The sequence below is a fragment of the Peromyscus eremicus genome, chromosome 7 (assembly GCF_949786415.1).
Source record: "Peromyscus eremicus chromosome 7, PerEre_H2_v1, whole genome shotgun sequence".
In the NCBI taxonomy this organism is placed as follows: domain Eukaryota; kingdom Metazoa; phylum Chordata; class Mammalia; order Rodentia; family Cricetidae; genus Peromyscus; species Peromyscus eremicus.
Window position 1 is genome coordinate 63773918 of NC_081422.1, and position 27492 is coordinate 63801409.

At 45.8% G+C, this 27492-nt stretch overlaps 1 protein-coding gene across 1 annotated transcript in view; it reads left to right on the plus strand.

Moving 5' to 3' along the window:
- LOC131915158 (nuclear receptor ROR-alpha) overlaps positions 1-27246 on the plus strand; it is a 91136-nt gene extending 63890 nt beyond the window's left edge. Inside the window, exons 3-10 of the mRNA XM_059268182.1 lie at positions 9947-10088; positions 12493-12891; positions 19247-19368; positions 21059-21191; positions 21992-22099; positions 23417-23527; positions 24680-24792; positions 26672-27246. Of these exons, the coding sequence (XP_059124165.1) occupies positions 9947-10088; positions 12493-12891; positions 19247-19368; positions 21059-21191; positions 21992-22099; positions 23417-23527; positions 24680-24792; positions 26672-26836 (1293 nt within the window). The 3' untranslated portion in view covers positions 26837-27246. The remainder of the gene's footprint in view (positions 1-9946; positions 10089-12492; positions 12892-19246; positions 19369-21058; positions 21192-21991; positions 22100-23416; positions 23528-24679; positions 24793-26671) is intronic.
- The last annotated feature ends 246 nt before the right edge of the window (positions 27247-27492 follow it).

Consider the following 27492-nt stretch of genomic DNA (forward strand, 5'->3'; position numbering starts at 1 on the left):
TGGCCTCTGCATGTCTCCCACACACGTGAAAAGAAAGTTGAAATACTAACCTAGCTATGCAAATGACCTGTCTGTAACCACAGCCTCAACTTCAGCCTGCGTCCCCAAAGCTGTATCCATGGTAGAAGCACCAGAGCCTCTCCTATCCCCACAGCGTTTGCTGCTCTGTCGTGGTCCTCAGTAAATCTGGCGTATCACCCGGGTGTTTATACCACCTAGGTCCTTCCATTCTGCCCAAGAAGCTCAACCCTCCCTGAGCCTGCCCACTGTGCCCCTGTGGTTCTTCTATGTGTTGAACTGACATACAGTAGTTGGAAATATGAAATACAGGGGCGGGGTGACTTGGGTGCTATGCTTTAGCAATTTGAAAGGCTCACTAGTAACAGGCTATTCAGTAAATCCTCAAGTGGCAGAGGACCGCTGCATTTCCACATGCACATGGAACATTGTAAGGCCCAGTGTTTATTCTGGAGGAAAGAAAAACAGCAAGGCTAACAGTAGCTAAGATCCTATTATCATCTGGAATCCCTTCCAAATCCTGTCCACGTGACACCTCCATGCTGAAATAGCTTTCAGCTGTTGGTTCTGAGCCTCTGCTCAGGTAGCTTCCCACAGTGAAGGCCACTAAACCACTAAAGTATAATCTATTCAGTGTTGTAGATTTTTGAGGGATACAGTACCCGTTCCATATTGCAGTTTCTGACTGTGACAGGTGTAATCTATTCAGTGTTGTACATTTTTGAGGGATACAGTACCCGTTCCATATTGCAGTTTCTGACTGTGACAGTTTTATCCCTAGTTACAGTGAAGTCAAGAGACTTCTGCCACTGTCATTAATTACCAAATTTTAACCAGGTGGAGGTGATCCCACCATGGCTAATCATAAATGGTTTTCCTTCTGGCAGTATAATTAGACATAGGAGGGAAAAACCACAGTACACATCAAGTAGGTATATAACCAGGAGGTGGGTAGTGTATTATATACACACATATAAATCATAATATACATACACTTACATCATAGTATATTTACCATGAAGGATTCATTTATCTGAGACTTATTCATCAGGACTTATAGCTAAGATAGTGTCCTATGTGAAACTTCCTCTTTCAGCCAATAACAGGGAAATTCACAATCATCTCCACATATATGCATTCTCATAAAATAACTATAGGAAGGTTTTTAAAGAAATTTAGAGTATGTAACAGATACTTTTCTCCCCTCTGAAGAAATTGTTGTCAAAGTATGTTGGAGCTTTTGTATGTGCTTGGCTGGAAAGAAGCTTGACCAATGTTCCCTTCAGGCCCAAATAGCTCTTCACGAATTCTATTTGATTGTAAAAAGTCACTGTGACCCCTGAGCTGGTTCTGTCTAGTTTTCAACATTAATGCTTTCATACTCAATATTTTTACTTTTAATGCCTAGTCCTGGATTAGAGTTCAGCCTTTTAAAATGAAAATTAGATTTGGGAAAGGCTGCTGTTACTTCCCCCTTCAACCATCCAAGTTTTCCATTCTTCCACGTGTAAGTGATGAGGTGAATGGAGTACTTCCGGTTCAGTCTGCAGCGCCTCAAAACCAAATGACCTGTTAAGCATGTCTCAGTAGCTACTGTCCTTCCTCCACTCACAAACACGCTGGGTTCAAGGCCGTGTGGTAGGTAGAAATCCTCCCTGCCCTAGTGCTAGATTTCTGGAAGGTTCTCCTTGGGGGCACTGAGTGCCTTTCCTGGGATTGGATCTGAGAATGTTGGAGCTCAGGTGCTAGCAGATTTCTCCATTTACAAAGGGGACGTGTGAGGTGAGGTCAGCTTCACATCAGAGTTCATTGGCACACACAGTTCCATGAGGAGGTGGGCCATATCTATGGAAGAAAGTTTCCCTGGGTAGGGTTGCCTGGCTAGGGGACCTGTACACCAGCTAACTGGTGCACATGAGACTGTCTGAAGAACCTGAGTCTCAAGCCCGTCTGGTGGTGGTGGTGGTGCACGCCTTTAATCCCAGCACTTGGGAGGCAGAGGCAGGTGGATCTCTGAGTTTGAGGCCAGCCTGATCTACACAGCCTCTTTCTTTGCCTGACTTCAATCTATGGATGACCTTTCCCTGAGTAAAACTGACAGTTACCATCTTTCTCCCCTTGTCCTGCTGCTCCACTTGCTCCCCACACTCATCCTCACCCTCCTGAACATTCTCAAAAGAAAGCTCCCAGGATAAATAAAAAAATAAAATTGGGACATAGGGCGTCGTTTTACACAGAGGACTCGGCTCTTCCCAGCCCCAGAAATAAAACAAAAAAAAGGCAGACATAGAACCCACTCATAAAGTCTTCTGAAATTCCAATTCTTAGTTGAATTTCAAAACGCAATGCTTTGGGCAGGCCTAGGAGCACTCCCGATAACTCAGAGTCATGAATAAATCTTGGTTGTCAAAAAGCAAATGTGTAGCCATTCCAAAGCGTCTGCCATTAGAATTCCACAAGGCAGCTGTCAGCTGTTTTCTTGTAATTAAACAGCCAATGAGCAGCTAATTAAGACATATGTGTACACAGAAGTGGAAGTGGGTATGTTAATGAACTGTAGGAATCAATTCATTACGTGAAAATTGTCAAAAGACCAAACATCAGATCAGTATTGCAGCCTGTGCTTCATGGAGGAGCAGCCCCAAGTATGAGGGGACACCCCCACCCCAAGGGTAAGACTCCTGAGTACCTCCCCACCAGACCTACAGTTCATTGTCCCGCCAGCCCACATGCTTGGGCCAAACCATTAATAACCCTGGTATTTCGAAGACTTTTATGAGGCAGATCTAGCAGACTAGTTTCGCCAGCTATGTAGAAACCCAGCGTTTGGGACCCTGTTTCAACCTGGATTTGATCATTATCAGCGACTTTAACTACAAGTCTGAGAAGCAGCTAGGGGCCTTTTTTTTTTCCGATCTGTCCTCCATACTTCTGTGACCTGAGGCTGAGGAGATGTCTTCATCGGTGAAGCGCTTGCTATACAAGTTTGATCCCCAGTAACACACACCTGTACTCCTAGGAGAAGCAGATGGGAGAATCCCTGGGGTCAGCCTAGCCTAACTGGTGAGCCCTGGGGCCCAGTGACAAACCCCTACCTGCAAGGAAGGAAGGGAGGGAGGGAGGAGGGAAGTAGGGAGGGAAAGAAACACAGCTCCTGAAGATTAATACCCCAAGGTTGACCTTTGGCACACCCACCACAAAAACAAAAACCTGTGACCTTTGGAATAAGATGCACCTAGAATCAGGAACCCAAATCTGGCACCTCCTGTCATCTGCTTGCTGTGAGGTCTTGAACACGTAGCTCCATCTCTCTGAACTTGAAACTTGTCTGTAAAACAGAAATGCAAATTGCTGCTTTACATACAGTTAATGAAGTGTCCTGCACAGCACTTAGAAGCATGCTCAGAACATGACTGTTACTGCAGCCCCGCCCCCGCCCCGTCATGATTCAACAAGTATCGGAATGAACAATTTTGAGCAAAGAAGGCAGTCGAGACAGAAGTAACACAACTAGAGAGGTAATTCAGAGTAGGAATATGCCTGGGATGGGCTGGCTCAGAGAAAGTCCCAGAAGAAAAGGGGGGGGGGGAGGCATAGATTATGAGTTTCCAGGCTATGGCAGGCAGGAACAGAGGTCATCTGGGGAGCTAGGACACAGTAGTTTAGGTTGGTCTATGTGTGGCTTTGGGAAGAGGATTGAGTCTGGGAGATAGATGCCTGGATGGGTGGCCGATAGGCAGGGAGGACCCCAGCGCTGGGTCTTAGATGAGTGTGTACCCCAGTTTGGATGGAGGAAATAAAGTCTATAGTTTCAACCTGAATTTGGGTTGATAATTTCATCTCCATATATGAATAAGAAAGTGAGAAAACAGAGACACATTTTGGAACTTCACATCTTCGTCAGTGAAGATGTGAACAACTTTGCTGAATCATTTAGTAACCTTCAAATTCTGGACGAATACTTCCACCTTTCTATGCTCTCCCCAATTCCATGGCCACAGTTATGACACACTCTCGCATTCAGTCTGCATTGAGGTCACTTTCTGTATGACCTTTTCAGTTTAGACAGCCATCAATCAACCAAGCTTACCAGTTTCCATGGTGTAAATAGTCCATGAGGCTACTGCCAGCTACCCAGGACACAGCCTAGCTAGAGAGTCGGGAAGAAATAATCGGTACTTCAGTATCCCCAGCTGTTGCCAGCCTTCCAATATACTCGCAGCACACACCCTAACAATCGTTTTTTAGTGGTTAGGTTTAATAACTGGGTTGAATGAATTTCCTGACATTTAGCATTCAGCTCTTCAATCCAGGTATAAGCTTTCTCCCGAACACCCTAGCCCCAGGTCTAACCCAGGAAGACTCCCACCCAATGGTCAAATTCAATATATATAACCATATCGTTTTCTGAAAAGTACCAGGGAATAGACACGCCCAAAGAATAGTAAGCAGGTATCATAAATAAAGCTAAAAAACTGTGCTCTAAGTATAAGGTAACGTGGGGCTGGAGAAATGGTTCAGCAGTTTAGAACACATATTGCTCTTAGAGAACCAGAGTTCAGTTCCCAGTACCCAAGTCAAGTGGCTCAGAACCCCCGTAAACTCCAGTTCTAGAGGATTCAATGTCCTCTTCTGGCCTCCAAGACACTACATTCAACCATACCAGGGACACACATATACATTATTTTTTTACTTTGAGATAATATAATTAAATCATTTCCCCTTCCCTTTCCTCACTCCAGACCACCCCATATACCCTTCCTTATTCTTCCAAACTCATTCCTTATTTCAATTATTACACACACACACTCATATATATTCCTAAATACAGCCTGCTCAGTCTGTATAATGTGACTTGTATGTATGTGTTCCGGGGCTGTTCATTTGGTATTGGATAACCACTGATGCTCGTCCCTGGGGAAGACTATTTCTCAGGCTCTTGGCATTCTTTGGTTGCCTATGGTTCTTTGTGGAGAGTTGAATGAAGCCTCTTGGGCTTTCTGCTGCCCGTGTTAGCCTGTTTTGTTATCGTTGTCCCTCAGCTCATGTTTAGGTAGTCACGGTGGTAGGACGTTATGGGTGTAACTATTTCATATTGCTCAAACTCCATTGTGTCACCTGCTGAGGGCTAGCTACAGTGCCTGATAATCTCTCAACTTCCTTCCAGCACAGAAGGCTTACTGGTGTTGTATTTTGAAGGGCTGCATGGCAGCATATAGCCACTAGGTGGTGGTAGTGTGCCACAATCCAATGTTGTGGGATCGTTGTATGCTATGTGAAGATATATCGCTGTGATTGGTTTAATAAAGAGCTGAATGGCCAATAGATAGGCAGGAGGTATAGGCGGGACTTCTGGGCAGAGAGCGAGGAAGTTGGAGATGAGTCTAGGTGTGTGAGAGACATGAGGAGGCACAGAGGAAGTAGTACATGACAGAACGTAGATGAATAGAAATAGTTTAGTTTAAGTAGGTTCTAAAAGCTAAGGCCAAGATTTCATAATAAGTCTGTGTCATTATTTGTGAGCTGGTAGTCCAAAGAAAAATCTGACTACAGTCTAAACATCTCCTACCTGAGGTAGATCATGGTGACTTCACTCAAGCCCACCATGTCTGGAATGAAACCTCTCGGTGTTCTGGCATACCTTTTGGTACTAGTAAAATTGAACAATGATGTAGTTAATGTCTTTCTTGCCGTCAGTGCTGGCTCTGTGGTACACATTCCCCTCAAAGCTTAGTCACAGGCTGCTCAGCCTCAGGAACTCATGTCTCAGAGGGACCTTCTCTAGGACATCTACAAGCAGACAGAATCCTGCTTCTCACTCAGAAATGTGATGCTTCCACATTAAGAAATGTGAAATCAAAAAAATTTTAAAGAAAGAAACAAGGAACCTACTAAGCTTTCTTCTGTTTCCTTCTCATTTCTAATTCTCTCCTTCATATTCTTTTGGGTTTTTTTGTTTGTTTGTTTGTTTTTTGAGAAGGGTTTCTCTGTGTAGTTTTGGTCCGCTTTGCAGACCAGGCTGGCCTCGAACTCACAGAGATCCACCTGCCTCAGCCTCCTGAGTGCTGAGATTAAAGGTGTGCACCACCACCTCCCGGCTCTCTCCTATGTATTCTAAAGCTTTACTTATTTTGCTGGTATAACTTCCTCAACATTAAAACTGCTTAGAGATCCCCACAAGGAACACTTAAGAGGTCTTTAAAGAAGGCCAGGGCTGAGCAGATGGCTCAGCGAACCATTTGCCATGTAAACATGAGGCCCTGCGTTCAATGCCATGTTAAAAGCCAGGTGTGATTGCACGCATGCACTTGTAATCCCCTCAGAGAGAAGAGGGGTGGGGTGGAGACAGGCAGATACTCAGGGCCTATGGTCAGCCAGCCTGGCCTAATCATGAGTTCTAGGTTCAGTGAGAGACTCAGTCTCAAAAAAACAAACAAAAGTCGAAGGTGGACAGCACCTGATGAGCAGGGTATGCACAGGTAACACACACCGGGGAAGCAAAGGACTCATCTCTCTGAAAACACAAAGTTCAGTTTGGCTAAGTCATTGCCACCTCCTCAGACTCTCCCTAGAAAGCTACACCGGACCCCTCCCATAGGGGAGAGGATATTTCTTCTTGAGCATGGGGCTCTGTTGTCTTCGCCCAAGACAATGGCCTCTTCCTGCTTCTCAGCTCTGCCCTGTCACAGCTGCTGAGCAGGCCTGTGCTTGACGGACTCAACTGAAGAGTAAATGTGAGGTGAAGAGGGGGTGTGTGAGGGGGCTTGCTCTCCCAAATCCTTCTCAGTGGCCACATCTGAGCAGACAGCTTGGAAGCCAGTCGTGAGCTCCAGGATTGCTGCCACCAACCCTAGATCCACAGAATACTGCATCAATCACCCTTGTAATCAATCCACGAGCCAATTTACTCAGACGTCCTTAATGAGAGTGACTCTGAGACCTTGCCTGGAGTTTCGTTGCCCTTCACTCTATGAATGAGCCCAAGTGATCACCATATGGCTGCGGTAGGTAAGGTGAACAAAAGGAGACAGACTACTTCTGGGCAGAGGGAAGGAGACGATGGACTTCAGAGGCCGATTTCTCACGTGACTCCTACCCCACCTCAGCGGCAGTTGTAGACCCTGATTTGATAAGATGCTTGGGCAGTGGCAGCCCTGGGCCAGCTGAAGGAACAAATCTAAAGGAAAATGTTGATTTCAGAGTCATTTTACCAGTGCATACCTTGGCTTTGGACACTCATATAATGGTGGGCCTCGATGAGAATGGCGGGGGTGGGAGGGGGAGGGGTCCTTTGACAAATTGTGGAAGTGGGGAAACAAAAGGGATGAGAGTGTTCTGGAAAGCAGCCTGGAAAGTCCCTGACCAGACTTCCTGTCATGCTGGAGGTGGGATTTTGAGCAAGTCACACCATCGAGAGGCTTTAGTACCTTTACCCTTCATACAAATAAATAAAATGAAAGAAACAAAGAGGGGGTGGACAGTGGCCGAGTCCCAGGACGGCGGTAAACACTCAGCTCAGACAGAGACTGAAATGAACACCCCTGCAGGTGACCTCTTGGTATGTTTTTAAATATATTTTCTTGGCTTTTAAGAAAACTTTTTCACCAAGGACCACACACACACACACACACACACACACATTTTAAATATTTTGACAAGGGACTGCTTTCCAAGACAATGGCCTTGCTACAAGGCCGATTAAAAGAGCTAAGCTAACGTGCATCTAACTTACATGACTTGGTCCACACAGACCCCAGTCCCCATCGGAGCAGCACATGAGGCCAGGAGCAGTGGATTCCCAGTGCCTTGAACGCCTGTCCACTTGTAGAGTAATAATCAGAAAGCAAAGAGAAAAGGAGAAAATTAGAGTCACTCATGGGCCTACTAGCCAAAACCAGCAATTCTTTTCATTTAGGGGCATAATTTTCCTTCATTTTTTTATATCAAATGTGTGATGTTCTCGCACTTACAAACTGGATTACCTAGGTTTAGTTATTTAGCCAATTTTATCACCTTTTTATATTAACACTATTTCTGAAACATGATTTTCAGTGGTACCCAACTCCATTGGGTGAGTGTGTACTAGAACACATCAGTCATGTTGGGCAGCTAGTGCTCTCAAGAGCCTCCTTCTGGATGAATCTTTGTACCATTTTTCTGGTGGTCTTTTAATGTTTATTATTCCTTAAAAGATTCCTGACTTACAGGACAAGCACATTTTGTTTCTGTTCTTAACGATTCTAATATAGTAGCCAAATTGGCCTCTGGAAAAATCTGTTGGCAGAAGCATATCACTACTATTTTGACATTACCTGGTCCATTCTTCCTTTACTCCCTGACCCATCAATGTCCCCTTGGTTGGAGTCATCTGTCTTTATCATTAAAGAAAGCTCTGAAGATGACCATTCTCTCTCTTATACCCTTCACACAAATAGTTCCTTACCTTACTTTTCTTTTGGGTGTTTTTCTTTTGCCCAGCTTACAATGCCATTCAAAGAAAAAATATATATAGATATGCATGCATACACATACACACGCATATATATGTATAGATATACATGTATACATATATGTGCAGTGCATATACATACATCTCCAATGACTCTGGAAGTTAAGAAATATGCTTCTAAGTAGCACATGTGTTGCATAAGAAATCTACGGCAGATTAGAACACATTTTCAAGAAAGTGATAGTGGAAATACTGTACCTGTGGTAAGCTTGTGGGTTGCTGCTAAAAGATCACTAAAGAAAAGCCTGCACATTTCAGTCCCAATACTGAAAATCAGGAAGTTAATAAACACACAGCAAAAACAGCATCCTTGAGGTCAGCAGCTCCCTCATGTCTTTGCACACCCTCTCATTTCCCACACAGCACTCAACACAAATGAGAAATCCCATGATCACAACGCTGGACCTGTCAAATCCTAAAGGCTTTGATTCTAAACACTGCTGATTCTCAACCACTGAGGATGGAGAATTCCCCGTACAACTGATTTTAAAGTAGTCAAACCAAGTGTCATTCAACTGTTTCACCAACAGGTTCAGACTTAGGGAGTGAGAGATGCCTAAATGGCCCGAGACTTGAGTGGCAGAGAGAAAACTCCAACACCACAGCACACCCAGACTGCAGCGCGCTGAGTGCAACCACGTTTTCCTTAATGTTGGGCAGCCTGGAGAAATGTATACTTTACCAAAAAGTGTTTTGGAGTCTGGGGAGATAGAAGACTTCATGGGTTAGAGCATTTGCTGCATAAGGATGAAAACCTAAGTTTGAATCCCCAACACTTACACAAAAAGCCAGGCACAGCCATGGGGACTGTGGGAGACAGAGAATGGAGGATCGCCAGGGCTTGCGACATGACAGTCTATTTCCAGATACAGAGAGACCCTGTTTCAACAAATAAAGTCGAGAGCGAGAGCAGGACATCTGATGCCCTCCTTTGGCCTCCACAGCACACACAAGCACACTCATGCATACGCGCATGTGCATGCATACACACACACACACACACACACACACACACACACACACTTGTGTGTACACCTCCATACATGCACCCCAAAAAAAGGTATTTTAGAGATACAGGTTAAAGGCAAATCCTTTGGTGTCATCCAGCAAGCACACAGTTGTTTGTTTGTTTGTTTTGTTTTTTGATCAGCCGGATCATGTGTCTTTTACACAGTCAACTGGGTGGAAGTTAAGGAAGTTTTGCATGTGTAAGGGATAGAGGATTAGACTCTGGGGGTTAATTTTATTCAAGGAAAAAGAAGCGACTTTAATTTCATTAATGGTCTCCTGGACGATTCTGCTCCAAGCTTATCCCTCCATTAAATATTAATTTAATGGTGCCCAGTGCTTAGCCCACGGCCTTTGGCATCCCCGCTGGAACGGACACTAACCTGTTCCGTATTTACAACTGAATCACAGGGCTTTTTCAGGAGAAGTCAGCAGAGCAATGCCACCTACTCCTGTCCTCGTCAGAAGAACTGTTTGATCGATCGAACCAGCAGGAACCGCTGCCAGCACTGTCGGCTGCAGAAATGCCTTGCCGTGGGCATGTCTCGAGACGGTGAGCCTCTCAGAGCCGGCGTGGGGCAAATGCGTGGGGCTGGGCAAGCACTCCTGAAACGTGGGCACTGCTCCGTCAGGGGAAGCCCTCTCGGTCTTCCCGGGTCCCCGGCAGCATTCTGCAATCCACAGCACTTCCTGCAGTCAGCGGACTAGCTGATGGGGGCAGACATACAGAGTAGTGTCTTGTAGTGAGAGAACCTTCAGATTGCCAGCATGTCACAAACGACAGGTATGTGTCATCTGAGGGCTTTCAGAAACACGTCTCCTGCAGGAAACCCAAACCAGGACAAATGAAGTAGACTTAACGCTGGTAAGTCTATGGGCATTTGGCAGGAAACAGTTCTTCTGGTAACTGGGTCAAAGTCAAACATTTGCAGCTTTCGAACATGTGAAAATAGTGCAAAGCGAGGCTCGGTGACAGATGTCCTTTTTCATTAAGAGAAGGACTAGAAATGGGCCAGTGTCCAGTTACAGAGCACCTGAGCATCCTCCCTGAAACTGATCTTAAGTGCACCAAATAACCAACAGCAGGATTCAAGACAGTTACGCATGGACCTGGGCAGGAAATGCAGCAGGTCCGTTTTAAGGGCTTTTCCGAGTGCACTAGCTGACTGTCTCCAGAGATCTCCTTGGATGGAGTGTCAGCCTGCCCTTCCCACCATCAGATGTTCTTAGGACCCGGTGGAGCCACCCAGGCAGGCTCAAGTTCATTTTCACTCCATATTCTGCAAGTCTACCCACTACTAGAGAGGTCAGGCTTTATGCCACTGGGGACAGGCATCATCTCAGAACCCACACTAAGTCCGTCTTCCTACAGCATTAAACTGACAGTTAGGTATGGCTCTTATCAGCTTGTCAGTTAAAACTGAAAGTTATACATGCACTTCTTTGGGTGCTGGTCATTTTTTTCCCCCTCACTAGATACAACTGTCATTTTATTAAGACGAAAGCTAAAGCATAATTACGGAGTCAGAGACATTTTACCCATGGGGGTGTTCTAAAATATTCCTTGCCCCTCCCCAAATTAAAAACCTTCAGAATGGCTTCTTACATGTAGGTTGTTGTGAGGAAGAAAATGTATTCAGAGGTTTATAAAATTACATGACTGTTTGGCGTCCAGCCCTACCTGAGCTGGAGAAGCTCCGAGGTTGTTGATATTCTCGTCTGTTCCTCTGTGTGAAGGACAGGACATCCTCCCCTGGCGAGAAGAGGCCACCAGCTGGTCAGTGGAGTGGGCTCTCGGCTCCCAATTTCATTTTCATCTCCCCTGCCTTCTGCCCCTCATGTCACTGGCAGTGGTGGGATAAATGAGTTCATCCCCCCAAGTCAGGAATCAGTTAAACTACTATCAAATCGGAGAGTGAAGTCTCTCCAGCAGAGGCTACATCTGCAGAGTGCTTAGGCAGGGAGGAGGAAAAAAAAAAGAACCTCCGTGGGAGAATTCAACCCAGGAAAACGGTTTCCTGTTGCCTAGATGAGTGTCTCGGGAGCAAACACCTGAGGTAGTGAACCGGGAGCCGCTACAGCCCTGCCGTCTTTCACCTGGAGGACGGGTCCTGAGCACCAGTGCTGCAGACAGGGACCATCCCCGGGATCTTATAAGACCTGCACTCCGCTGTCCTTTTACCTGAGGCTATATGATTGCAAAGGATCACTTCATGGTGGACCCAGTTCAGACCCAGGGCTGTGTGCCTTAGCTACTTGGGAGGCAGAGAGAATGACCCCCTTGCACCTGGGAGTTCAGGGCTAGCCTGGGCAACACAGTCAGATGACCCCAACTCCAACAAGAAAATAAAGACAGGCCCATGGCGGCCAGGAGACCTCCTAAGTCAGGCAGATTCAGACATACAGTTCCACAAACTCTAGACAGCCTCCCCATAAAGCCCCAGATCTAGCTGCTTGAGCAGGAAGAACTTCATTCTTGTGTACAGACTAGAAGACTTAGTAAAGGATGAGGCTTCTGCCTCAGCATACCCCAGAAGCCTTTACATCTCTGCCTTTCTGTCCAAACACTGCAAAGTAAGGGGTAGGTCTAGGCCAGGCCATGTGATAGAGAATGAACAAACCCATTAAGCTATACTTCAGAGCCAGGTTTGGGAGTATGCCTGTAATCCCAACACTTAGGAGGCTGAGGCAGGATGTTCAGCAGTTCAAGGCCAGTCTGGGCTACTTAGTGAGACCCTGTCTCAAAAGGGGGGGGGGGGGTCTAAGGGCATAAGACTGCAGGAAAACAAAGAGAAGGTTGCCTGGGATGTATGTTGGAGGCATGTGAGGAAGCCTATTCTTGCTTTGTGGGTGACCTGCTTTTGTGCTGACCTGCTCTGAGATTTTCTGGAAACCCGAAAGCTTGGGAAAGAATAAGGCTGCCTGGTTCAAGGTACACTGTGCTCTCTCTCTTCCAGCTGTCAAGTTTGGCCGGATGTCCAAGAAGCAGAGAGACAGCTTATATGCTGAGGTGCAGAAGCACCGGATGCAGCAGCAGCAGCAGCGAGACCACCAGCAGCAGCCTGGGGAGGCTGAGCCGCTGACGCCCACCTACAACATCTCAGCCAATGGGCTGACGGAACTGCATGACGACCTGAGCACCTACATGGACGGGCACACCCCCGAGGGCAGCAAGGCCGACTCGGCCGTCAGCAGCTTCTACCTGGACATCCAGCCCTCCCCTGACCAGTCGGGACTGGACATCAATGGGATCAAACCCGAACCCATATGTGACTACACACCAGCATCTGGCTTCTTTCCCTACTGCTCCTTTACCAACGGAGAGACTTCCCCAACTGTATCCATGGCGGAACTAGGTAATGGCGGGTGTGCATGCTGCCTCTGGCTTGCTCTGGGCATGCCCTGTGAAGTAAAAGGGGTACAAGGGACTGTCCTCTGAAGGCTGGGATTTCCCCTCCACCAATTCAGAGGCCAGCCTTGCTGTGTGATTGTTCCTATGGTGTTTGCAGTAAATGTCTTGCTCAGGCACTAGTCAGGGTGTATGTAAGCAGCCTGTGTCCCACAGCGCCCAGGGGAAGGCCACTCAGACGAGTTATTCACTTAGACTCCAGGTATTCCTTTATGCCTGAGGTCACACACATACATAATAATAATACCTAATCTGAGCCATAGGTATATTTTTGTAATTTTAAAGTTTTAATTGGTTGCTAAAACGTTTACATTTTTAATTGACACCTAACAACTATGTATAATCATGAAGAACAGTGTGGCATTTCAATACATGTTCACATGGAGTAATCATTGACTAAGGGCATTTAGCAAATCTGTGACTTTGGACACTTAGCATTGATTTATAGTGAGCATTCAGAACCCTCCTTTCTAGCTTTTTCAAAGGGAAGTCCACATTACCATTCTCGGAGCCGCCCTCCTGTGGGGCAGCAACCCACAGTTGGCTCCTCTCATGACCCCAACTGTACCGTGTGTCTGTTAGCCATTCTCTCTAACACAGTCTCCCTGCTCGACTTGAACACATATAACAAAAATCAGTTTGTCAGCACTTTTTTTGGAGATTTAATTTTTTTTTTCATTACATTGGACCAATATTTGTGAACCCCAGTAACCAACCGGTACCGGTTGGGGAATGACCCATCTGGTGCACCCCGCAGGTCGCCAAGCTTTGCTGCGCTGGTGTGAACTGTATGTGCCTGAGGTGACGTAGCTCTCAACTTGCCGAAATGTGTTGAAGAGGACCAATCAGTTTTTTTGGTGACCAAACTGATAAGGTTTTATATAGGGCTCAGTTTGCCAAAATAACGACCCAACACTCACTTCCTTATTGTTTTCCTCTTGGGAGATGATGACCTAGAAACACTGATAGCCAGACAATGGAAACTTTCCCTTCGCGTGTGTTATGCTAACACCCTCTGCTATATTTAATCAATTTTTTAAATACGGTGCTATTATTAGAAGAACTTTGATAAGAGCCTCCGCAGTGGCTGAATGATCTGCCGTTGCCAGCGTTTCTACACGGGGTCATTACAGTCCTTTGGGGTATTTCAATTAGCTGCTGCGGAGACCAGTGCGCTCCGAGGGAGACCCGGGGTGGCAAAGAACCAGCCGGTCTGACTTGAGCACAGACATCCTCGGTGCACAGCCACAGAGGCCGTGTTCTTTAGATGGTGCCTCCACCTCTGTACCCCATAAAACATCCCTTTTAAGTGAAAATTGATATTTCCAGTCAAAAATCCCCAAATAGAACAACTTGAATGTTCTTTACAGTTTTTACACAAGCATCTCTTTCTGGATCTAAATTTAAATCCTTGGGAGCGAGCCGGGGTGTTTAAGCCTGCTCTTTACCCACTGCACAGTACTGAAGGTGCACCACCGCTCTTTTGATTAGCAGAGAAACCTCTGAAGTAAAAGTCATGCTGAGCAGAGGTAGGTTTGATTTTTTTTTTTTTCCCCTGAACTAGAACAAAAAACTTTTTCTTTTTTTTTTTTTTTTTTTTTGGTCATGGAATCTTGGTTGGCTGAGCCTGAAGCAAAACTGTAATGAAAACTAAATTTTCAAAAATGAATAAGGATTTGATTGAAAGCCGACAAAGTTCCCACGCAAAGTGACCTGACTCACCCCAGGCCTGCCGCCGCCGCTCCACCGGAGGGACAGTGAACCTGCCTGTTCGCCTGCCAGATAGACAGTGTTGAAACAGAGCCAAAGAACTGAGTCAAAGCATTACACCCCCCCTCCCCCACCCCACCCCTACCCCGTGCACATGATATTTTGGCTAAAAGAGCAGAAATACCTGAATGGGGCTAAAAATGGCTTAGCTGGTGCCCTCCAGTCTCTGGACAGACCTACACTGGTCACCTCCCAGTGGATGTGGGAGTCATGGTTATAGCATTTTCTAGGATGAATAAACTAATAGAACCAAACTCAAAACCAAATTAGAATTCTTCTGAGAGAGGATATTTTCTATCCCACTTGTATGTCAGGGTAGTTCAAGGTTGCCGAACGTGGAAGTGGCCGAAGACTGGCTCAACCCTCTTCCGAGCTACCTCATCTGCTGTGAGATTTCCTTCGCAGCCTTACGGCCTGTGGTCCTTTCTAACAAAAGCTCTTGACTTCCTGGTAGGCTAGACTTTGTCATCAGAATTTAAGCCAATCACGCAATAGGAAAGTAGGTTCTACACGAACATATCCTAAGTCCAATCCCATCTTTCAAGAATTATACCCACGGTATTTTGAGCAGAACAGGTCTTTATCCTTGGCTAGGAAACCCTGCCCGTGGCGTTCAATTAGTGCCTGAATCACACATTCCAGATAACCAGCCAAGGTTGGGTTTGTTACAGTAACGGATAGCACCTTGTTGCAAGAGCTGTCTGAGTAGACACAGTGAGACAAGAAGTCAGCTGCTGTGGGCTGTGGGTCCAGCTTCGCTGTTGGTTGCACAAGCCACTCTGAGCCACGCAGCCCACAAGCAGCAACTCTCCTTGTGCATTCCCATATGTAGAGAGGTTAGCACGCACTCTGAAGCCAGACGCTATCTGCATCAGAGCTCTGCCCCTGAACAGCTGTAACACCTTGGAAAAGTTACTTAACCACATTGGCTCAGGTGCCTAGCCGAAGAAATGGGGACAGTGCTGTCACCTTCCTTCATCTTCTGAATATATATATAATATATGTGTGTGTGTGTGTGTGTGTGTGTGTGTATATATATATATATATATATATATATATATATTCAGAAATATAATATATATTCAGAAAAGATGTAAATCCTTTGGGTCTGCACACAGCAAGTGCTGTGTAAATTTTAATTATTGATATCATCTGTAAAAATGAGGTGCATTCAGCCCAGATGGTACCTAAAGTTCTAGCCTACCCAAAGAGTCTGAGAGAAAATCTTATAAGTCAGGACTCCCCATGTGAGGGGTTTAACTGTTATAACACACACAGCACAATTCAAGTTAAAAACGGAGATTTTCTTGCCTTCGGGTTTTGTTTTGAAGTAAGCTCACAACTTTGCATTGGGCTGCATCCACAGCTCTCCGCAGCCATGTGCTGCCCAGGGGCAGCAGCTGGAACACCCTGGGGGCCCTGACAGTGCTGCCATGGTCATGGTTGAGGAGGAAAACGGACTCACCTGTGTCACAAAGCAAGAAAACTCACTCACCTGCTGAGCTTTGCCCAGAAAGTTTATCTCCTAACTCCTAACAGACCTCACTGTCCCCTACCTGGTCTGAGAGTCACACTGACTTCTTAGATTTTTATGTGACCTGGTTAGACTCTCTTCTGCTGAAATAGTGAGGTGTCTTAAAAACATTAGCCTTGTCAGATCCATTATGAACTGGAATCAGAAACACTGCCTGAACAGTTGGTCAGAATGTAGCTGCTGCCCCCTGCTGGCCCACTGTGTGCACTGCGTTTGTCGTTGTCTCTTCCTATTGGCTGTTGTGAAAGTCCCACCTAGGTCCAGGTGTCCATGAGCCATTTTGCAAACGCTGGGGATCAAACCTAGGGTTGTGAGCATGACAAACAAGCACTCTGCCTCTGAGCTACGTCCTCAGCCCTGGATAAAATTTGAGACAGGGCTTCACTCCGTACCCCTGGAACTCACTACATCCCTCATGACCTAGAACTCATGGCAGTCTTCCTGTCTCAGCCTCCCAAGTGCTGGGATTGCAGGCATATGGCACCGTACCTGGTGCCCAGTAACATTTGTTAGGATCAACTGAAACTAGATGTTGCCCATACTTACTAACAGGAAAAGGCATAAGGAAGAGCAGAGTGTGAGCCCTGTAGGACCTCCTGAGCCTCCTTGTTTAAAAAATATGCTAATCTTGGTTTATAGTCTAGACACTGTTCTCCATAGCGAGAGCTCTTTATCTGAGCATTAGTTTTCTGCTTCCCAGCACCCATTCTTTTTATCTTACGAGCTGGCTTCTCCGCTTCTCAGGTCTGTCCGCTTAAAGTGCTTTCTTTTTTTTTTTTACAATCCTGTTTGTTTGTTTGTTTGTTTGTTTGAGACAGGGTTTCTCTGTGTAGCTTTGCACCTTTCCTGAAACTCACTCTGTAGCCCATGCTGGCCTCGATCCACCTGCCTCTGACTCCAGAGTGCTGGGATTAAAGGCGTGCACCACCACCGCCCGGCTCTACATTCCATTTTTAAAAAAATATTGTTTATCCAGGCTGCTCTGGTACCTGTGTGTTGCCAGACAGGGCTGTTAGGGTTTGTTATGTTTCTGCGTCTCTAAGGAGACTCTGGTTTTGGATTACATTTAGGTGAACTTGCCGTTCTCACACAAGCATGTCTCCTGCTGTCTGAAGGAAGCTGCAGCATGTTTATAAGCAAGCAGGCTCTGCCGCTGTTGTCCCCAGCCTTGTGTCCTTTGTCACCCTAAGTGGCTTGCCTGCCGTGGACTCAAGATCCTGGGAAAGTGGTTATTTTTCAGTATGATTTGATGTTCATAAACTCCTGTCAATTCTTTCCAATGCATTTTTTTAGACAGGGTTTTGCTATGTAGACCTGCTAGCCTAGAACCTTCTATGCACAACAGGCTAGCCCCAAATGCATGGCCGTACTCCTGCCTCCACCCCAAGAATTCAAGTTGCAGACACGTACTGTCATGTCCAGCGTTTTAAACATTTGAGTCATGATTCCATTCCCTAACACTGACTACTGTCCTGCTTCACGCGCACTCTCTCCGATCTCGATTTTAGCAGCTGCCACCCTGGTCCTTCTGCTCTAGCCTTTCTAGGTCCCAAGATACCAAGCACAAAATTGCCTGTCCTCTGTCCCCAGATGCAATCTTCAGTACCTCAGTTTTCCTGGCAGAGTTTTGCTTGATCCTATTGTTGTAACATTTCCCAATTCAATCCTAAACATCCAAGATCCTTCAGAAGATGGGCCCCTAGCTACCCAAGTCTGCTTTAACCCTGTCACACCATCCAATCTGTCTGTCCCTGGCAAATGCCACTGTGTTCTTTCATCCACTGGCCCTTCTCTACAGAACTGATCTCCTTCCCAACACAACTGACCACTCCTGCCAACCCTACCCATCTCTTGGGGTCCAACATGGTATCCCTCCTTTTCTAGGAAGCATTCTGCAATCCTAGTCAACCAACCCTGAACTCTCCCTTCACGGATAGTGACTACCTTTTATCTTGTGGTGTGATTCACCTCATGCTTTATTGTCTGATGTCCTGAATTATCTTTTCTGTGTGTCAACACATGTCCACAGATGATCAATTCTAGAGATATCTTTGGCATATGTTTAATATTACCAAAGCCATTGTACACAGTCTAACAACTGTACAGCATCGTATGTGATGCTCCTCTGTTCTAATTGTGATTTCATTCCATTCTCATAGCAGCCCCATGAACAAGTGCTGTAAGAAAAGCAAAGTACAGGGAGGTTAAAGGACTTGCCAAGGCCATACAGCTCAGAAGTAGCAAGCAAATACATGGACCCAGACCGTCTCAGTCCAGGGAGGGTTGCTCTCTTCACCAAACTAATACATAGTCTGTTCATGCCTCAGCAATGCTTGTCCCGATGTCTGCTAGAAAACCAAAGGTAATGGCCAGCTGTCATGAGAAAGCTGAGGAGATGTTTCAGTCAATAAAGTGATTGCCGTTACAGCATGAAGACCTGAGTTCAATCCCTAAGAACCTATGTTTAAAAAAAGAAAAAGCGGGACATGATGTAAGCACAGCTGTGGAGGAGGAAAGTAATGGAGGCAGACTCTCGATGCATGTACACATGCAAAAATAAAAAAGTTTATATACATACACACACACACACACACACACACTCACATATACACACACAAACACATTCACATAATTTCCTGGCTTTTCAAGAGCCACTTTTGTTAGGATATCCTAAAAAGTCAGGAAGAGGCTGTCAATCATTTCCCTAAGGCCATCAATCTATGTTCATCTCCAGACACTGGCGGAAAGCCTATGACAAGGTCAAGGTCATCAAGGTCTCTGAATCTAATACGCTCCATGCAGTCAGTGTTGGCTTTGCGAGGCCTCTGTTCTCCATCCCCCTGTCCGTATACAGAAGAGTCCCGGCTTGCTTGCTTAGCTCCACACGGGAAAGCAAACCTTGTCAGCACACCGCTTTTCAGGAGTAGCTTTTGAGGGCAAATGACAAGGAGAGTCACTGGTGCCTGTTCACGGTTGTGACCTCCCGTTTTCTCCCCAGAACACCTTGCGCAGAACATATCCAAATCCCACCTGGAAACCTGCCAGTACTTGCGGGAAGAACTACAGCAGATAACATGGCAGACCTTCCTGCAGGAGGAGATCGAGAACTATCAGAACAAGGTAGGGCCATTGAGGCAACGTTGAGAAGGGGGTCGGAGGGAGGCCTTCATTCAAGAGTGCAAACAGACTGAAGGCAGACAAGGCTGTCTTGCATCAGATCTCTAATCTCTGCTTAAGGACCTGACTTCCAGAGCTGATCACAGGCTCAAAGCTTTGTTGTCTTCCTCAGATGCTAGTGGGTGAAAGTTCAGCTGGAACAAATTTTATTGTGTTTTATAAGTCCCTCTGTGCCAGTGGGAGACTAGATCAGGTAGCTTCCAGAAGTCTCTATGAGCTAGGACTTGTCCTGATGCCACGGTAGGAGATTTTGAGAGCTAAGAATTGGTAAAATAATCAGCCCCATGCTGCATGCTTCTAGGTTAACGAGGAGTTGGTTAGAGATTGTGGACAAGAACGGGGCTTGGGGCACTGGAGAGATGGTCCAGTGGTTAAGAGCACTTGCTACTCTTCCAGAGGATCTGAGTTTGATTCCCAAGACCTGTGAATCAGGAAGCTTGCCTGCAAGGGGGGTATTGGGGAAGGACCGGACAGACAACAGACAGACAGACACTTAAAAATCTTCAAAAATAAGAAGAATGAGATTTTGGAAGGTCTGGATGTAACTGTTCAGGACTGAAAATGAGCTTGGCAGGTGGTGACCCTGCTTGCTTTTATCTCTATGACACTGACCAATGGGCCACTAAAATGGGAGGGTGAGCCAAGGTAAGGCAATGGCGACTACTCATTTGCCTTTGGGAAGAACTGTGGTGGCCTTTGCCAGGGGTGGTAGAAAGTCAGGCTGGCAAAGGACCATGGAGATGATGGAGGCATATCCTCCCCATCACCCTTCCTGGGGAGGAAACCATCATCCCGTGGCTATGGCTGCACAGTGAGAGCATCAGGACCATGTCCTCAGGCGACTCAGCTCCAGGGTTTGGTCCCCATCATCCTGTTGGAAATAACCTTAAACCACAGGGTGGAGTGGGAGAGCGGATGAGCAAAACAAGAGCTCCGGGACACGGTGATGAGTGGGAGGGTGGGATGGGAGGAGCAGCTCACTCAGTGTGCCTGAGTACAAAGTCAGCCCATCACCCAAGCCACAAAGGAGAGCCAGCAAGCCTTGTGAGGTGGGGCTTTGGCCTCAGCTCCACTTATACCTACTGGCTGAGAAGCCTCAAGAGTTTTGGTGTCATTTCTGAATAGTAGACAATTTGTATAAACATGAAACAAGGGTATCATCAAGCATCTAGCTCAGCAGGTATAGACAAAAAAAAAAAAAATGTACTTGACATTCCTTTCCTTCTCTCCACCCCCTGTAAAGTATGGGTAAACTCCCTAAAATAAATGAACTGATAAAAAAAAAAAAAAAACCCTCCATTTACTGTGGAGTCCACAGTTACAGCAGTCATGTATATCACTGTCTGACTTGTGTCTAGCTGTTGGTCCCCTATGTTCGAAATACCCCTGACTTTCTGCTCCCCCACTTCGACACCCCCATTCAGTTGCCTTCAGACAGTAAGCTAGGAACCTCAGGAGGCAGAAAGGATATGGAAGCAGGCTTTTATAACCTAAATAACAGAGACTATATTTTTAATCCTATAACCTTTTTTTAACCCATTTCCAAAGAAAGCTTTTCACAAACTAGCGAGCGGGAATCTAGCTGCACTAGGGTCCCAGCTCGTCGTCTGTTGACATGTTCCCTCCTTCACAGCAGAGAGAGGTGATGTGGCAGCTGTGTGCCATCAAGATTACAGAAGCTATCCAGTATGTGGTGGAGTTTGCCAAACGCATTGACGGATTTATGGAGCTGTGTCAAAATGATCAAATTGTGCTTCTAAAAGCAGGTATGTGCTCTGCAAGTGAATCCTGATGTCGCTTCCAGCCTGTTTTCACCAGCTTGTTAAAGAAATGCTTGCTAAGGAAGGTGTCGGAGCCGTTTTCCCAGGGATAATAGCTCAGGGTTTGCTTAGCAGAGACTGAACCCTTTTTTATAAAAACATTTTAAAGATGCATTCAGTGGGGCTGGAGAGATGGCTCGGTGTTTAAAAGCACTGGCTGCTTTTGCAGAGGACCCAGGTTCAATTCCCAGCACCCACATGGAGGCTCACCACCATCCATAACTACGGTTCTAGGGGATCCAGTGTCTCCTGACCTCCAGACACCAGGCGTATACATGGTACACACATATACATGCAGGCAAAGCACTCACACATAGCAAGTTATTCGTGTATGTGGTGTGTGTGCACATATATTATTAAAAAGATGTTCAAGAAGCATTCCATTTTCCTACTCCCCTGGGAGGGAGGTTACCCTGGGGAATATTTGCACCCCAGATCTTACCATCACCCTTCAGGCCCTAATGCTGAGTTGTTGGGAAGATGTTTATGAGCTCAAAGAGTCATTCCTAGGCTGGACTGTTTAAATAACTATGCATAAATGTTTCCCAAGCGACTTTAAAACTCTGCACCGCAATGTGAGTTGGTCCTCATTTCTTCTGCCCCTTGGACAGAGGGCTGGTGTGACTGATAACACATGGCTGCCCTGCACTCTGCCACTGTGCCGTCTCAGGAAGGCTTCTGTTGTTAGCAGCTCAGGAAGGAACTAGGATCAGTGGACTGATGCTAAGCAAGTCTTCCCCATGCAGGCTCTCTAGAGGTGGTGTTTATCAGGATGTGTCGTGCCTTTGACTCTCAGAACAACACCGTGTACTTTGATGGGAAGTATGCTGGCCCAGATGTCTTCAAATCCTTAGGTAAGGAAATCTCACGCTGCTGTCTCTGTAAATGGGGGTCATGTTCAAGGATGCGTCTGGATGGAAGCTCTTGTTGCACAAAATGAAACTGGTTATTTGGAACCCAAATTAAAGGGTGATACACCTATTTTACTCTATGTAGCTATCTGCTATAAAAACAGTCTGCACGCAGCAAGTACCTTTGTCTACATCATATGCAAACTCAAGTTCATTTGTAGGTTAATCATTGAGTGAGTTACTGTCTACATCACAGGTAAACTCTTTGTAGGTTGGTCATTGAGTGAGTTAGTACATGATCTTTCAGTTCCCCTTCCAGGTTCAAATAAATGAGATTTTCAATGAATAAAGTGTTCAAATAATGGAGAGAATATGACTCATATGGAAAAATGAAGCAAAAATGGAAAAGTCCATCATCCTCTCATATTGTAACCATTTACGAAAAGAAAATGTAAACATCGAAAAAGTCCAACAGAAGAAAACTATGGCATATGCATCATAAAAACAGTCCTTTTGAGTTTCTGTAATATAAATCATCAGAATGCTGCCATTAAGGGGAAACAAAGGAAACCCAAGATAACGTTGAATGGCTTGTTTTAACCCTTAGTGGCCGGAGGTTTATCTAAGTGTGGCACAGCCCACTGCCACTTACAAATAGTAACCAATGGGCAAACCTGAATAACAGAAACAAAACTCAACTCGTCTTAGGTGAGTTGAATTATTATTTTAGGGGACTTTCACATTGTTTTCAATTTGATGAATAGTTACAACAATCACACCACCACCATGGATCTGAGTATCACAGCCAATAGGGCATTAGATCCTGTTCATTCAAAATGAAGGTTCTGAAGTCAGACAACCTGGAGTTGAATGTCAGGTTGAGTTTCCATTTCCTCAGTCCTAAAATGGGAATGCTAATAGTAACATGCCCCTCACAGGGCTGTTTTGAAACCCGAGGAAACGCTAAGAATGTTGTTCAAGTAGTTATCTGACTAGGAATCACAGGACAAATGTTCTCTCCCTTTACTGTAGGTAATGATGGGGGGGGGTCCTGATATGAAGCTGATGGTGATGGATGATGATGATGATGATAATGCTTTGTGATGATGGTGGCAATGATAAAGGTAGTACCAGGAGATGTTAATAGTGATGGTGATGTTGGCTGAGCCAATTTCTTTTTTAATACTTCAAACTACTCAACTAAGAAACACTCTTACTATCCCATCTCATCTCCAACTTCCACATCTCTCTTCACCTTGTTCTGTATTCTTCTCCTAGGGTAACCGCCGACATCCTAAACTTGCTTTATTTTAATCATAGGTTGTGAAGACTTCATTAGCTTTGTGTTTGAATTTGGGAAGAGTTTGTGTTCTATGCACCTGACTGAAGATGAAATCGCATTATTTTCTGCGTTTGTACTGATGTCAGCAGGTAAGAAAATCAAACAGAAATATGACAGTCTCTGACGTGTCCAGGTACAGAATGTTTCCACAAGGCACAGGACTTCTTCATCTTCTCCCGTATTTGAGGAGCTCTCCAGAGCAGCTGTCACCCTCACTCAGTTTAAAGTTTCTCAGAGAATACCCCCTCTACACAAACACATACAGCTCCTTTCTAAAGACCTACGGGACCGGGAAGATGGCTCAGGGGGGTCAGGGCACTTGCTACACAAACATGGGGACCTGAGTTCAGATCTCAGCACCCACATTTAAAAAAAAATGGTTGGGCACAGTCACACACGAGTAAGAGTGACCTCAGCACTAGGAAGGTGACTGGGAGAGTGACGGCATTTGCTAGCTGCCAGACTAGCTCCAAGTTCAGTGAGAAACCCTGTCTCAAATGAATATAGTGGAGAGTGGTAGAATAAGACACCTAATGTCCTCCTCTGGCCTCCACAAACGTGTGTACACATGCATTCCTCTCTCAAACACACTTGGGGACGGGGACACACACACACACACAGACCTCATGATATGTAGATAACAATTTTAAGAAGTACTCCACATACCAAGACAAAGGATTTCAGATAACAGGGCTGCTCTTCTTGACGCCAGTCTTTGTGAACACTGCCATCCACAAATCTATCCTGCCTCCAACCTATTTGGAGTTCCCGCAGGTCTGCCTCTTGGAGAACAATCCTCTACTTGGAATTCTCACACAAAGACGTTCCTAAATTAACAACCCTTAAGTCATTTGAAATTCTGTTGACAGTTTGTGTTGCCCCGGATTAAATGGCAATTTTACATTTCCAGGAAGGCCAGCAGGACAGACGGGATACTGCCTGCAAAGGAAGTACCTAAAAAGGGCGGGCAGAGTGGGTTCCTGTACAGTCATTGGCCCTAATGTAGCTGTCCTTCAGAGGAAGAGCACCCGCCCTCCCTCCCAGGACCAGGGCAGGGGGAAGATTTAACAGCCTGGCATGCTGTGTCAGAAGTTGTCTTTCCATGCTGCAGAACTGGCCTTACTGGCCTGCGAGTCTGTAAACACACACTACAGCACAGAAAGCAGTGTTTTGGTCAGGAGGAACAAGGGTCTGATGCTGTGTTGAAGGAATGGTACTGAGTCTCCTTTTTTCACGTTTAGATCGCTCGTGGCTGCAGGAAAAGGTAAAAATAGAAAAACTGCAACAGAAAATTCAGCTAGCCCTTCAACACGTCCTACAGAAGAACCACCGAGAAGATGGGATTCTAACGAAGGTAAGGTCCACAGGGGCCCAGTTGGCCCGGCCTGACCTATCTCCTGGCATAGATCTTTTTTGTGGTGTCTTTACAAATCACATGGCCAGTCCCAGAAAGTTATCAGCATGCCTGAGCTACTCACTCAGAAAGTTCTGTTGGGCCAAACCTCATTACTCAGGTTAAACTCTATTTATTATAATTGATCACAAAGTTTCCTGCAGTAATACAGCAATCTGGGAAAACACCATTTATTACATGTTAAATTACATGTTAATTATGTATATATGGGGCAGGGGACATGTGCATGCCGGTGCTACAGAGACCAGAAGAGGGTGTCAGATCCTCTGGAACTGAAGTTATAGGCAGTTGTAAGCTGGCAAACTTGTGAGCTGGGAACTGAACTCTGGTGCTCTGCAAGAGCAGTATGTGCTCTTACTCACTGAGCCATTCCTCCAGCCCCAGGAAAGACTCCCCCCCCCACTTAAAGAATGAACCCTCTCAGGAACCTCTTCCTGTTCTTCAAACTTAAGCATAGAGCAGGGTCAGCATGCTGCACTGACTTAAGCAGGAGGCTCTTTGAATCCAGGAGGAGGAAGCAGAAAAGAACTAAGAGAAGATAACCACGTGTTCAAATATTGGTTCTCTTAAATTCATTAGTTGTCAGCAAGAAATCGTTTTTGTATTTTGTTTCCTACTTCTGTGCTGTGTTAAAAGCACGAGGCTTCATTCGTTTTTGCTAATTATCCTTGGCAGCTAAAACATGATAGATGTCGCAATGCTGCTGCTTCTGACGTCAGGGAAGCATCCATTTCCATTCTTTGCTCGGTTGCTGTGTTTGTATTGTACAGAAGGTGATTTGAAACGTTTGGTGCTTGGGTTTCCTCCCTGATTCCTCCTGTTGTTTTTCTGATGGCTTGGGGAGGTCAGAGTGGAGAAATTGGCTTTGATATTGTACATGGTCAGTGAGCAAGAAGCAAAGGGGAGATCCCAACTGCCCAAGCATGAGACCACCATGAGGGCTGTTACCTAGAGAGGGCCTGACGCAGACAGGATCTGGTGAAGCCCTTTCCTAGAGACAGTGACTCTGATCTGCAACCTTTCTGTAGTTCAGTAGGGTTTACAAGCAACTTTGCAGGTCATTGCGGTTACCTTTAGCTGCTAGACTTTCATTAGCTGAGACCCTGAGTGGCTTTATAGTATAGAGAAAGATCTCTCTCTAGAAGAAAATCACCCATATACAGTCTGGTGAATGGCTAAGAGACTCAAGACACTAACCAGATGATCTGAAATGTGACCCCCCCCCCAGGACCCACATGGTGGAAGGAGAGAGCTGACTCCCAGAAGTTGTCCTCTGACCTACATACACACACATACCATATATACATACTTACATAGGGAGAGCGAGCTGAGATAGATCAATGTAATTTTAAAAACTAAAACAAAAGAATTGACCCTCACTCATTCTGCATACGATGTATAATAGGTGCCCCTCTCCAGCTGTAGTGACCTTGCTAACCTGCCACTCACCTACTTCTCCATCAGGAGACCTCTTTTTTTCCCCACTGAGGCAGCCAGCAGGGCTTCAGATGGTGCACCCCGGATTAGGGAGGAGCCCAGAACCTCATCTAGACTCTAGCAATGAAGGGGGGAGGGGGCAAATTTGCTTATGAATACCTCCTTGAGTTAAATTATTCATGTTCAAAATGCATGTGGTGTTTTCCAAGCGTCCTAACACAGGACCTCCACTCATCTCTCCCTGCCTCCTCACTGGAGGCTTAAGCAGCATCAAGTGCGTCTTCACCATGATGAGCAGTGTCGCGGAGGTCACCCTGAGTCCTTGAATTTTCCCTTTCGTGACCGCCCTCCCCTGACATCCTGTCCTTTCTCCTGCTTACAGCTAATATGCAAGGTGTCTACGTTAAGAGCCTTATGTGGACGACATACAGAAAAGCTAATGGCATTTAAAGCAATATACCCAGACATTGTGCGACTCCATTTTCCTCCATTATACAAGGAATTGTTCACTTCAGAATTTGAGCCAGCGATGCAAATCGATGGGTAAACGTAGTACCCGAGCACTTCTAGACCATCTGAAGTACAAACATGAAAAGAAAAAAAAAAAGGAAACAAAACAATGACAACGAAGACAAAATTAACTGAGACACTTTCTATGGCCCTGCACAGCCCTGGAGCGCCACCACACTGCACAGACATCTTATGGTGATCGGGGTTCAGGCACAGAGGGAAAACAATCAGAACCAATAAAAGCTAAACTTGTTTTGCTCATGCATATGATTTCCACTATGCCGACAGATATGGACCCTTTTTCTGTCTCGACTTCTAGAGCGGTTGACCTCTGCATATAACAGGAGGAGGGTACTACGGTCAGAGGAGTCCCTTTTCTTCTAGCTCACTGCCCACAGACTCTTACGGGTAACGACAGAGTCCAGCAGTAATCGGTGACCCCGGTGTGCGTAGTGGGGGGGGGGGGGGGGTCGCGGCGGTACTTTGCACAGCTTGCTTTCTGTGTCATGAAGGAAGATTTTGTTTTTCTCACCGATTATTGCCGGTCAGCGGGATGGCGTGAAGAGGGGATCCATAGCGCTCGCAACAATAGCATTATAATATATTACACAGGGTAAATGGGCATGAAGACTATATATAGCTAAAGAGATATTGTTTATATATTGTTTTAATTAATATAAACTGTAGTGACTG